The sequence below is a fragment of the Garra rufa genome, chromosome 13, assembly GCF_049309525.1.
Source record: "Garra rufa chromosome 13, GarRuf1.0, whole genome shotgun sequence".
Lineage (NCBI taxonomy): Eukaryota > Metazoa > Chordata > Actinopteri > Cypriniformes > Cyprinidae > Garra > Garra rufa.
The window spans coordinates 36,040,448-36,054,985 of NC_133373.1; the positions used below are offsets into that span (position 1 = coordinate 36,040,448).

A 14,538-nucleotide genomic window follows, 5' to 3' on the forward strand; every position below is an offset into this window, starting at 1 on the left:
CGAACTAACTTTATGTGATGCATATTTGTCAGTCAGTAAAATAAATTAAATGTGTAAGATTTTTGCACTCAAATGATAAATTACTTAAATTAAAATGACATTAAAAAATTGCATAATGCATAATTTATTTCTAAATATTTACATCTATTTGATTTTATTATTAAATAATCATATTTTGATGCAAATTGAATCCAAATGGATGAAAATCTTATACGTAATTCAAATGCATAAAGTTGCATAAATAAATTGATTTATTGATTGATTTTAGAAGACTCCTATAATCTATTTCACTTGCATTCCTTTTAGCTGTATTGGAAACACAAGACTGTGTCTTCTATGAACATTAGCCTATTAAACAAGTCAGATGGGGGTCAGCTAAAACCAGCCTAAATTCACCACTTCCCTAAGACCAACTAGTCAAAAACGTAGTATGTAGAATAAATATAAAGTACCAGTATATTATTGGCTCTCCCTGCTGCTATGTGGTCGAATTTCAGGATAATTCCCATTTGAAAAGGTCTCATCAAGCTTTCTCTCTGTTTCTTTGTGTCGCCCACATCACAGTTTGTTAGCAGCACAGCCTTGAGTTAGGTGTTACTATGACAACACTCACCAAATAGAGCGGGAAAGCGTTGTGGAGTGATTCACTCTGCCGACACTTCTGCTGCTCCTATAATGGGAAGTTTATTTACTTGCGGCCAGTTGCATTACAGTGTCAGTGTGGGCTTTGAGTGTCCCTCAGCTTTCACTGGTACACTTTTAGATTGGATTCATAACATTTCTGAACAAGACACCGTGTCTCTTATTCATGCCTGTTTGTGCTCTTTTCACAAACCATACTCAGCTATCACAGACTGACATTTTTATCTATGTGAATGCGAAAAGGCCAACAATTGTATATAAAAATTATCCCATCTTTTAAATCCATTTGTCTCTGACTTTTTTCCCCCTCAACAGTCACTTCGAGAGGAGAAGCAGATCTATGAGAAGGAGCTCATGAACTTGCGTGCCAAATATGAAGAGGACACGGCTCACTTTAAGGATTCCCACAGCCGGGCGCTGGATGAGCTCTCCAGGAAGCATCGGGCAGCTCTTGAAAACACCCAGAGCAACTCTGAGAAAGAGAAGAACCGACTCCTGTCCGTGAGTGAACTCTGTCACAACACCCACTGGCTGTCAGCCTGGGCTCACATACAACTTTCTAAAGACTCCCAGAGCTGTCCTGTTGAGATATCAGCATGACTGCGCTTTAGTCGTTAGGTTCAGACTGAAGAGTAACTCGCTAGCTAGCGTCAGTCAGGAGGTGTCACCTTGAGAAAGAACAAGACGTACCATTGTGCGGAAGTGGAAGATCAGAGAAAACGATTGTTAAAGGTTTAGGGCTTGAAGGACATAGTCATTTGACAAACCACATTTATTCTATTGTTCCATCTATCATTATACCTATCTATAATCATTTTAACTATCATCCATCTATCTATCTATTGTTCTATAATTCGTTGTTCTCTATCTATCTATCTATCTATCTATCTATCTATCTATCTATCTATCTATCTATCTATCTATCTATCTATCTATCTATCTATCTATCTATCTATCTATCTATCTATCTATCTATCTATCTATCTATCTATCTATCTATCTATCTATTGTTCTGTTTATCTATCTATCTATCTATCTATCTATCTATCTATCTATCTATCTATCTATCTATCTATCTATCTATCTATCTATCTATCTATCTATCTATCTATCTATCTATCTATCTATCTATCTATCTATCTATCTATCTATCTGTCTGTCTGTCTGTAACTCTTTAGAATAGGGAACACTTATTTACTACTAACTATGACTTTTTCCTCAATAAATTCCGAATTTGCTGCTTATTAATATTTAGTTAGGTAGTTGTTAAGTTTAGGTATTGGGTAGGATTAGGGATGTAGAATAAGGTCATGTAGAATGATGCATTAATATGTGCTTAATTAGTACTAATAAATGGCTAATATTCTATTAATATGCATGCTAATAAGCAACTAGTTAAGAAACCGTAAAATAAAGTGTTACCCTATCTATCTATCTATCTATCTATCTATCTATCTATCTATCTATCTATCTATCTATCTATCTATCTATCTATCTATCTATCTATCTATCTATCTATCTATCTATCTATCTATCTATCTATCTATCTATCGTTCTATCGTTCTATCTATCTATCGTTCTATCGTTCTATCGTTCTATCGTTCTATCGTTCTATCTATCTATCTATCTATCTATCTATCTATCTATCTATCTATCGTTCTGTTTATCTATCTATCTATCTATCTATCTATCTATCTATCTATCTATCTATCTATCTATCTATCTATCTATCTATCTATCTATCTATTGTTCTGTTTATCTATCTATCTATCTATCTATCTATCTATCTATCTATCTATCTATCTATCTATCTATCTATCTATCTATCTATCGTTCTATCTATCGTTCTATCTATCTATCTATCTATCTATCTATCTATCGTTCTATCGTTCTATCTATCTATCTATCTATCTATCTATCTATCTATCTATCTATCTATCTATCTATCGTTCTATCGTTCTATCTATCTATCGTTCTATCGTTCTATCGTTCTATCGTTCTATCTATCTATCTATCTATCTATCTATCTATCTATCTATCTATCTATCTATCTATCGTTCTGTTTATCTATCTATCTATCTATCTATCTATCTATCTATCTATCTATCTATCTATCTATCTATCTATCTATCTATCTATCTATCTATCTATCTATCTATTGTTCTGTTTATCTATCTATCTATCTATCTATCTATCTATCTATCTATCTATCTATCTATCGTTCTATCTATCTATCTATCTATCTATCTATCTATCTATCTATCTATCTATCTATCTATCTATCTATCTGTAACTCTTTAGAATAGGGAACACTTATTTACTACTAACTATGACTTTTTCCTCAATAAATTCCGAATTTGCTGCTTATTAATATTTAGTTAGGTAGTTGTTAAGTTTAGGTATTGGGTAGGATTAGGGATGTAGAATAAGGTCATGTAGAATGATGCATTAATATGTGCTTAATTAGTACTAATAAATGGCTAATATTCTATTAATATGCATGCTAATAAGCAACTAGTTAAGAAACCGTAAAATAAAGTGTTACCCTATCTATCTATCTATCTATCTATCTATCTATCTATCTATCTATCTATCTATCTATCTATCTATCTATCTATCTATCTATCTATCTATCTATCTATCTATCTATCTATCTATCTATCTATCTATCGTTCTATCGTTCTATCGTTCTATCGTTCTATCTATCGTTCTATCTATCGTTCTATTGTTCTGTTTATCTATCTATCTAAAAATATAAAATATAGTAATAAAAGCTCTATAACAAACTAAAATTCATTCATTTAATTTCACTGTTGTTGTTGTTAATTAAAACCATTCAAATTATTTTTGGTACCTAAAATAAAGATGGAATAAAATTGTAATATTAGATGAAAAACGTAACTGAAATAAAATAAACTAAATTAAAATAAACTAATTTTAGCAAAATTACTCAAATACTGTGTTAATGAAAAAAATAACATTTGTTAAACTAGTTTACACTTTCAGATTTAATGTATTTAATCTTTTTTTTTTCTTGATTTTGTAAACACATTGCAGCAAAATACTTGATATATCAAAAAAATAAATGCTAGTTTGATTAGACATCAGCAACAAAAAAAATAGGGACATGTATTTTCCTTGTAAAGTGTTATTTTGCTATCCTAACCATGCAGGTCTCTTTGCACATCTTAAATGTCAACTGCACTGCTTGACTAACATATCTTATACTTAAATAAATAACTAATAAGATGTTAAAAAGTATTTTTTCCTCCCTTTGGTCATGTCTTATCTTGCCTAGAGCACCAAGTGATCCAGAAATGCCACTTGAAACAAAAAAACTGGTGCATGATGCCTTTGAAAGCACCAGATAATTTTCTATAAGTCACATGTAAAACTTTAAAAGACTCTCCAATGTAACCAGGCTATAAACAGGTTTGATTTCAACCTCAACTATTTTTAGAAATGTATGTAAGAGAGAAAAAAGCACTAAACCAATAGACAGAGAGAAAAGGAAAGCACAGGTGCCTTAGCTCCAGGAGGTTCGGTAAAAAAGGAAGAGTGTGGTACACAGCTTGGCGTCCATGCATCGTTAGGCACAACAGTGCAAATTCATTTCTCACACACTCACACCTCCGTCCCGTTCAAGGTGTCCCAAACAGGACACACTCACTCTTTATCGATTTAAAAATGTAAGTCATAACTGTTATTTCCCTCATCAGTGGAGACAGGCTTGTAAATGGCAAATGTCATGACTAAACCGTCTGTTTTGATTCTGCTAGCTGATAGCATATGAAATGAAAGCATACACAAGCTGCACGGGATTGACTCAGTCAGAGCGCAATCTGCCACCCTCCCCCAAAACAGGCAGCTGCCAGCAGGCCGGCACATCCACATCCAAACGCTTCACAACTGCTTAATCTTTTTGCAATTATAAATCACGCACAGGTCGTTAGCCGAGCGTCGCAGAGCAGCAGTGAGTTATTTCTCTTTCCTGTTCAGAGAGCGTGCCCGCAGTTATGGTGTTCCCAGGGTGTGCGTTCATTTTCAGGTCACTGAAGCCAAGGTCTAACGAGGATGTTGACTCATGCCAAGGAGGTCTAGAGTACCTGGAAAGAGACATGCAGAAATAGACACGATTCTGATTCAGCATTAGTACTGATTGGATTGTAACTTGATCCTATTCTTAATGTTTTTACATATGTGACCCTGGACCAGCATGTCTGAAGTAGCATTGGTTTATTTGTAGCAATAGCCAAAATTCATTGTATGGGTCAAAGTTATTGATTTTTTTAATGCCAAAAATCATTAGGATATTAAGTAAAATCATGTTCAATTAAGATATTTTGTTAATTTCCTACTGTAAATATATCCAGCTTAGTTTTTGATTAGTAATATGCATTGCATCAATGGAAAGCTTATTTATTCAGCTTTATTCAAGTCCAGGTGATGTATAAATCTCAATTTAAAAAAAAATTACCCTTATGACTGGTTTTGTGGTCCAGGGTCACATATAAAATGAATGTAAGCAGTCTTGGTTTCCTTTTTATAATTAAACTAGCTTATAATTCTAAGTTATTATTGGAAGTTTTCTTTGTACAAAAACATTTGATGGAAAAAATTAAACAACACTGTGCAAAAGCAGTAATATCTCATTTATTTTCAAAGAAGTCAAAAAAAAACTGTAAAACTTTTAGTATAAAATATTACAGTTTAAACATTTTTTAATATTTCAAAATGTATTCAATGTCACATGATCCTTCAGAAATTATTCTAATATGCTGATTTGCTGAACAATAAACATTTGTTATTATTACATTTAAAACAATTAAAGTCTTTTGATCAATTCAGTTTGTAATTGCTGAGTATTTATTTTATTTTATTTTATTTTATTTTATTTTATTTTATTTTATTTTATTTTATTTTATTTTATTTTATTTTATTTTATTTTATTTTATTTTATTTTATTTTATTTTATTTTATTTTATTTTATTTTATTTTATTTCAAAAAGGTCCCATTGAGATAATATAATCTCCTCTGCCAAGGGTATTGTTGTTTTATTATTATTAATTTATTTACAAAAATCTTATTGTATGTGTATGTGTGAAGGTATAATAATAATATGCTAATTAATAAAAGTAATTATGCAAAAAATTATATTAAATGTATTTATGTACAAAAGTGTACATTTATCTTTATGTTATTATATATATATATATATATATATAGTTTTTAATATTTTTTATGGACATTTAATATTTTTTGACTTTTCATTGTTAAATCTCTTTTGTGGCGCATTTTAGCATATTAGAATGATTTCTGAAGGATCATGTGACACTGAAGACTGGTGTAATGATGCTGAAAATGTAACTTTAATCACAGAAATAAATTACATTCTAAAATATATTCAAATAGAAAGCAGTTATATTAAATTGTAAAAAAAAATTCAGAATTGTTTAACTGTTTTTGCTGTATTTTAAGTCAAATAAATGCAGGCTCGGTGAGCAGAAAACTTCTTTAGAAGACTTTACACTAAAATCTATCCAAAAACTTTCAACTTGTAGTGAATATGATGCCCATTTTTTCCCTCTGTAACTTTTTACAAAGTCAGCTAATAAAATGCCTTTTGTTTTAAAACCTTTCCAGATTTTAAAAGTTGTGTATTCCATCCTTAACAAGCCGAACAGAGAGTTTCCACATTCTTTCCATGCTTACAGAGATTAAACCTGCCCAAAGTCAGCCTGCTCCGCCTTTATCACCTGCTGTCAAACCCGTACGACCCTTCAGCAAACCTTTGTGCCGGTGGACGTCGCCGGTGATGCCGGAGCTGCCAGAAGTTAATCACATTACAGCGTGGCCGTTTTGGGCTTATCGCGCCTCCGCCGTAGCGCCCGCCGCCCTCAGAAATGGAAATGCAGTTTGAAAAATTGAGGCGCGGATGAATAATCAATGAGAGTGGCCTCTGTTAGAGTGTGCCGCTGACTCACAGCCTCGTACAGAAGCGGTGTGACGACCGCGCTGACGTCCTATTTTAGATGAAGCCTAGGGCCCTTCCACTCTCTCCTTCTTTATCTTTCTTTTCCAGAGCGCATTCGGTTTCTACTGAGTGTCCAAAGTGGGTTTGGTGACTCACTCCTCTGATGACAGACCCTCAGAGCATTAGAGGAACCTTTATTTTGGAAACCTCCACAGAATGGAGCCGCTGTGGGCGAGCATGTACGCGATGTATTTTATATTTTCTGGGTGGGATTTTTTTTATTTTTTATTTGACATGGATCACAGCATGGATCCATTTTTACCAACGTAACGCATGTCTTGTGTCACTACCGAGGCACTCAGGAGGTGGCATTTGCATATTTGTGTGGCTTCAATTAGTGATGGAGTGAATTATGCACACATGGCGGCTATACTGAGCGCACGGCCCATTTGTTCATCTGTGCTGCTAACCATCAATTTTTTAAACAGGCTTACTTAAGGCCTCTTTCTCCTCTTTCGCCCACATACGCACAGGCTTTTCACAGCCTGTTCTTTTAGGTGATGTGTGTATGGAAATGTGACGTGGATTGGATTCGATGTGGACTTCAGTTTAATCAACATGGGCAAGGAGCTCACTTTCTTTTATCTTTAATTCACTTTCATTCAACTTGAAACATATACATATATATATATATATATACAGTCAAGCCCGAAATTATTCATACCCCTGGCAAATTCTGATATAAAGTTTCTTTTATTCAACCAGCAAGTTTTTTTTTTATTAGAAATGACACAGACGTCTCCCAGAGGATAGTAAGACGATGTACAAGAGGCATCATTCTGGTAAAAAATATCACTCATCTTTTATTTACATTTGAACAAAAAGTGGCATGTCTAAAATTATTCATACCCTTCTCAATAATCAATAGAAAACCCTTTATTGGCTATTACAGCAATCAAACGCTTCCTATAATTGCTGACCAGCTTTTTGCATGTCTCCACTGGTATTTTAGCCAATTCATCTTTAGCGATGAGCTCCAACTCTTTCAGGTTGGAGGGTCTCCTTGCCATCACCCTGATCTTTGGCTCCCTCCACAGATTCTCAATTGGATTTAAGTCAGGACTCTGACTGAGCCACTGCAAAACGCTAATGTTTTTGTCTGCTAACTATTTCTTCACCACTTTTGCTGTGTTTTGGGTCGTTGTCGTGATGAAATGTCCACTGCTGCCCAAGGCCAAGTTTCTCTGCAGACTGCCTGATGTTGTTGTTGTGAATTCTGAAGTATTGCTCCTTTTTCATGGCGCTGTTTACTGTGATTAGGTTCCCTGGTCCACCGTTTGAAAAACACCCCCAAAACATTAGGTTCCCACCACCATGTTTGACAGTGGGGATGGTGTTCTTAGGGTTGAAGACTTCTCCTTTTTTACACCAAATGAAGGCTACATCATTGTGGCCAAACAATTCAATTTTTGTTTCATCTGACCATTAAACAGAAGACCAGAAATCTTCTTCTTTGTCCAGCAGAGCATTTGCAAAGGCAAAGCGGGCTTTTGTGTGCCTTATCTGGAGAAGTGGTGTCCTCATTGGTCTGCGTCCGTGGAACCCACCGATGTGCAGTGTCTGTTGGACTGTCTGCCTTGAGATGTTGCCACCAGTAGAGCCCAGATTCATCAGGATGGCCTTGGTGGTGATCCTTGGATTCTTTTTTACCTCTCTCACTATCCTCGTGGCCAGCACAGGTGTCACTTTTTGCTTCCGACCACATCCTCTGAGATTTTTCACAGTACGGAACGTCTTGTATTTTTTAATAATACTTTGCACTGTAGCCACTGGAACTTCAAAACATTTAGATATGGTCTTATAGCCCTTTCCTGACTTGTGAGCAGCCACAATGCCGAGCAACAAAGAGCTTCTGTTTTTCACCTGTTGAGCTGATTAAAACAGCTGTTCCCAATGAATCAGGGTAATTAGGATGCTTTAGAACAGCTTGGATTATTTGGAATGGTGTAGAACTTTGGATTTTCCCATAGACTGTGACAGTTTGCAAAATGTATGAATAATTTTGGACATGCCACTTTTTGTTCAAATGTAAATAAAAGCTTAGAAATATTTTTTTACACAATAATGTCTCTTGTACATCTTATAATCTTTTGGGGGAAACCTGTGTCATTTCCGGTCAAAAAAAAACTTGGTGGTTGAATAAAAGTAACTTTAAGTCAGAATTTGCCAGGGGTATGAATAATTTCAGGCTTGACTGTATATACATATACATTTGCATTCTAAATTATTCAACTTTTTTTGATCTGCAAGACATTTTGCTGCAGACAAAATTTTGTGAAAACAATTCAACAAAGGCGTCATTACACTATTGGAGAAAGGAACTACTACACATTTGAGTAATTCTGAGAATGTAAGTTGATGAATAATAAAAAAAAAATCTAATTGGCTCTAAACGTTCATGTTCAAAATTATTCAACCCCCAAAAGTCAAAGTACATAACAGAATTTTTGATGATGGAAAAAAAAACAATCACCATTTTATAGGGTCCTGTTATTGTTTACAAAAAAAGTTTTGATTATTAAAATTTAATTAAATCAGAATTTGGAAAAAAAAAAAGTATAGGGCACTAAAAATCATTTGACTACCAGAAAAAATTAAGTACATAACAAAGAATTTCTGAAGCAGGGGAAAAATACAGGGTCCTGTTATTGTTTACAAAAAACTTGTATAAGTTTCATGATTTCAGTTAATTAGACATGTTTTTGATTAATAAAATTTAATTTAACCATTTAAAATTTTTTAAATTATTTATTATTTAAAAAAAATGGGAAAAAATGGAATCCAGAAAAAAAAGGAAGGAAAGCAAATGGAAGTAAAATAGTTTATAGGGCTATAATCAGTGAACCATCATTGTACATTTTCAACAATATTATATTTTTGACACATTTCTCGATCTGACTAATTCAAGCTCTTTCAAGCACCCCTCAACATATATAGCAACTTTTCCTTTCAACTTCTTTTCAACATTGTTAAGAAATATTTGAACAGTAATGTATATTCTTTTCATGGACCTTTTTGCCTTTTTTAGGACTAAGCAAAATACCTATATTAGTAGATGAAACATTCTATCAGTCAATGTGTCCCAAGTTAAAATGAACTACAAAAAGTTTAAACTGATTCTGTAAATATAAGTGGTTCAGGTTCAATTAAGTACAGAATTTTAATTCTTAGAATTACCATATATAACCAGATTATTTGAGGAATATTAATTTATTCCTACCTTGCAAGCGCTATAATAAGACACATTGTATCCTCAAGTGTGGTGGGCAGGACACAATCAAAAACTGCATTTCATTCTGTAAATGTCACAGGATGGCTATGATTAGTTTCTGTATTGTAATCTTCCAGAAGAGCTCAATAAAGCTCAAGAATCTCATGATGAATAATGTATAGTTATTAATTTCTTCTCATGCCTTGTTTTTGCATTGCAAATCTCGTCATCTTATTTCTTCTTGCTTCACGAGACAGATATTAAGTGGATTTTCCAAGGCCCTACCCTGACATGTTAGAAATTAAATTTCCAGACAGTGATGCCTTCAAAATGCCAAGGCCTAAAAAAGATTTCTATTATGATTAAAGGAAAAGCTCATCCAATAATGAAACTGCAGTCGTTATTTACTCTCCCTTGTGAGTTTCTTTCCTCATATGGATATGGATCAACATCAGAATAAGTAGTAAATGACAGGATTTTCACTTTTTATTAAATCCCTCCACATGGCTGCCTTATTTCCAATAGCATAAATTGTTTCTCATGTTTGTAAGCTGTCGTCATTTGTAATCAGCATCTTCTGTTGGAATTTATAGGAAATGGAGGAACAGTTCGAGAAGGAACGCAGCTCTTTAGAGAAACAGAAGAGCCTTTTACGAGAGGAACTGGACAGTCTGCGAGAGGAGCTCTCAGCCAAACTCAACATGGCCAACAGTGAGGTACAACCTTTGTTGACTCTATGAAAGTGATTTGTGATTTAGCATGTAGAAAGGAAGGCACGGAAGCAGAGGGAGGAGGTGATTAATTTCGATGTCAGGTGTTTATCATCTCATTAGTCTCAATGTGTTTTAATGGGCTTCCGGAGCTCAAATCTGGCTGAGTCCCATGTACCTTAGCCACAGCAGCAAATGGGCCAAGGAGACCCCTGAAGAGAAGCGGCATCACTGATTATTACCCTAACATTCACTTTAGCCACGTTTCATTCACTTTTTGAGTCGCAATTTGCTTAGAATAAATGTGTATGAAGCTCTTGCCAGGAAATCCATCTTCAGATGGTATCTGTGTTTTGAAATACAATACACTCTTAAAAATAAAGGTTCCAAAAGGGTGTTTTTGCAGTGATGCCATAGAACAACCATTTTTGGTTCCCCAAAAAACCTTTCAGTGAACAGTTCTTAAAAGAACTATTTTAAAGAACATTTAGAAAAATCTAAAGAACCTTTTCTGCATTTGAAAGGTTCCATGGATGTTCAAGGTTATTAATGAAACTGTCAATGCCAGTAAAGAACCTTTATTTTTAAGAGTGTAGTTGTGGTTTCTAGTTGGTCTAACCTGGTCATTAGCTGATTTATCATCATCCATGTGACAAAAACTAGTCCAGCTGGTAGCTGGTTTATTGCTGATCAACCAGCTTGGTCCATATAGAAACTAACTCTAAGCCTAGACTACATATTTAGCTGTGCTTCTCACTTCAAGGCTGTTTCAAAATAGAGTCTCATTAAAAAGCCATAAATCTCTATATTTTATTAATGTTCTCTGTTGGTATGAACTTTGAGCATTTGAGAGACTGAATAAGCATGAATAGCATTTCTATTCTCAATCACGTAAGAGATCACATTTTGGTTAGGATGGCACCTTTAGAAGATAACAATAAAGGTTCCAAAAGGGTGTTTCTGCAGTGATGCCATAGATGAACCATTTTTGGTTCCCCAAAGAACCTTTCAGTGATCAGTTCTTAAAAGAACCATTTTAAAGAACATTTAAAAAATCTAAAGAACCTTTTCTGCATTTGAAAGGTTCCATGGATGTTCAAGGTTCTTAATGGAGCTATCAATGCCAGTAAAGAACCTTTATTTTTAAGAGTGTAGTTGTGGTTTCTAGCTGGTCTACTGATCATTAGCTGATTTATCATCATCCATGTGACAAAAACTAGTCCAGCTGGTAGCTGGTTTATTGCTAACCAACCACCTTAGTCCATTTTGAAACTAACTCTATACCTAGGCTACATATTTAGCTGTGCTTCCCACTTCAAGGCTGTTCAAAAATAGCTGAGTCTCATTAAAAAGCCATAAATCTCTATGTTTTATTAACGTTCTCTGTTGGTATGAACTTTGAGCATTTGAGATACTGAATAAGCATGAATAGCATTTCTATTCTCACTCACGTAAGAGGTTACATTTTGGTTAGGATGCCTCCTTTAGAAGATATCCTGCTGATTTGTTCGTCTTAGCTGGTTTCCCAGCTGGCCTAGGCTGGTCTTTGGCTGTTTTAGCTTTGTGATCAGCCTAAAAAGTACCTAAAACCCCTCTAAAATCAGCTAACAGATCCACTAAGACCTGAAAAATAATTGGTAATATTTTTTCTTCCAGCAGCTGCTTGCTAATTGGTATAATAATTGTGCCAAAAAACATCTAACAACTATTCTAGTTATTTTTTTTATTTAAAAAAAGACTATTGAGTTGAGTTTAGTTGATTTATTTATTTTTATTTATTTTTGTAATTAATTATATAAATTATACAGTCAGATATTATATATACAAATATCCATGTTTCTAAATATTTGTATATTTTTTTATTACAAATAATACAAAAAAAATTTATATTATATTTTTTTATATTTAGATTTTTTTATTAAGAAGAGTGTCTAATTCTTACAGTGTCCTTGAAAGGTACTTGTTAGTATTTAATTATGTAACTTACACAAATCATTATTTATACAAATATGCTTGGTTCTGAATATTTTTTATTTATTATTACAAATAATACTAAAAGTATTTTTATTTTGTTTTGTTTTATTTTATTTTATTTTATTTTATTTTATAAGAAGAGTGCTTAATTCTTACATTGTCCTTGAAAAGGTCCTTGTTAGTATTTAATTATATAAATTATATAATCATATATAATTTTTACAAATATGCTTGTTTTCTGAATATTTTTATATTATTACAAATAATATTAAAATTCTTTTTTTATCTTAAGAATACAGTCTCATTCTTAGTGTCCTTGAAAAGGTACTTTCTAGTCATCTAGTCATAGTTTTTATTACAAATAATACTAAAAGTGTTTATTTTATTTTATTTTATTTTAAGAAGAGTGCCCTTGAAAAGTGTCCTTGAAAAGGTAATTGTTAATAATTAATTATATAAATTATACAGTCATATATTATTTATATAAATATGCTTGTTTTCTGAATATTTTTATATTTTTTATTACACATAATATAAAAGATATATTTTATTTTATTTTATTCAAATGAGTGCCCTTGAAAAGTGTCCTTGAAATTATACAGTCATATATTATTTATACAAATGTGTTTTTTCCTGAATCTTTTTATAGTTTTTATTACAAATAATACTAAAATTATTTTATTTTATTTTACTTTATTAAGAAGAGTGTCCTTGAAAAGTATTCTGAGAAGGTAATTGTTATTAATTAATTATATAAATTATACAGTCAAATATTATTTATACAAATAGGCTTGTTTTCTGAATATTTTTATATTATTTATTACAAATAATATAAAAAACATTTTATTTTATTTAAGAAGAGTTCCTCATTCTTGCAGTGTCCTTGAAGATGTGGATGTTAGTAATTATATAAATTATACCATCGTATATTAATTATATTAATATTCGAATGCTTGTCTTCTGAATGTTTTTATAGTTTTTAATACAAATGATAGTAAAAGTATTTGTATTTTGTTTTATTTATTAAGAAGCGTGTAGTTTTAGAGTGTGGTTTTTATTACTAAAAATAGTATTTTATTTTATTTTGCCTCATTCTTACAGTGTCCTCAGGAAGCATCTGCTCAAAAGTGAGTAACTCTTTTTCCTCAGGTGAGTCGACTCCAGGAGCTGGTGAAGCAGGGAGAGCAGGGTCTTGGTTCTGCTGAGGGACACATCTCCAATCTGAAGGACGCCCAGAAGAAGCTTCTAGAAGAGCTGGATGCCACACGAGCCAGACTCAGAGAGACCAGCAACCTCCTAACAGCCCTTCAGGTCTATTACCTAAAGCAATTACTTGAACTAATTGACTTCAAAGTCACATAACTCAGCTGCTCCTCCCAGTTTTGCAGACATTTTTGTATTAAAGTTAATGTGGCAGTTTTTTTAAACATACTGCTTTTGCCCTCAGTTTCCATAAATAGCTCCTAAAAAACACCAGCTATGAGTTCATCATTGCCCTGTTGAATTACATCCGCCTGCATTTTTGGCTTCTATGACAAAGACACTTCATTAGAGAGGGCTCTTAATGGTCCCTCTTCCTGCGTCCTTGACCTGAAGCACAGGTTCTCCGAGTGACCATGCATAATGAATCAGATCTGTATGAGTGTGCCAGTGTGTGTGTGTGTCTGTGAGAGAAGAAATGAGTGAGCTGAGAAATGAAAATGGATTTCCATCTCCTGGCCCCAGTTTGATTGATAGCTGTGAAGAAGAGCCCTCCTAGACCTCACAATTACGGGTCATGCGCTTAATGGCTCATCAGAGCTAATGTTCGCTCTCGCTCTTGTCCTCAGGGAGAGATGGAGACTCAGAAACAACAGCACGATGCCAAACTCATCGCTACCAAAGAGGAAGAGAAGCTCAAAATGGATAAGATGGCCCTGGAGCTCGAGCTGAAGTGGACCGAGACGCTCAGGTAAGAGCACATGTT

At 33.5% G+C, this 14,538-nt stretch overlaps 1 protein-coding gene across 2 annotated transcripts in view; it reads left to right on the forward strand.

The window, feature by feature from the left end:
* The window catches only part of fam184ab (family with sequence similarity 184 member Ab), a 231,247-nt gene that overhangs the window by 77,593 nt on the left and 139,116 nt on the right, over window positions 1-14,538 (forward strand). For both annotated transcript variants that reach the window (XM_073853210.1, XM_073853211.1), the window contains exons 6-9: window positions 958-1,143; window positions 10,482-10,604; window positions 13,722-13,883; window positions 14,402-14,523. In XM_073853210.1, coding sequence (XP_073709311.1) covers window positions 958-1,143; window positions 10,482-10,604; window positions 13,722-13,883; window positions 14,402-14,523 — 593 coding nt within the window. The remainder of the gene's footprint in view (window positions 1-957; window positions 1,144-10,481; window positions 10,605-13,721; window positions 13,884-14,401; window positions 14,524-14,538) is intronic.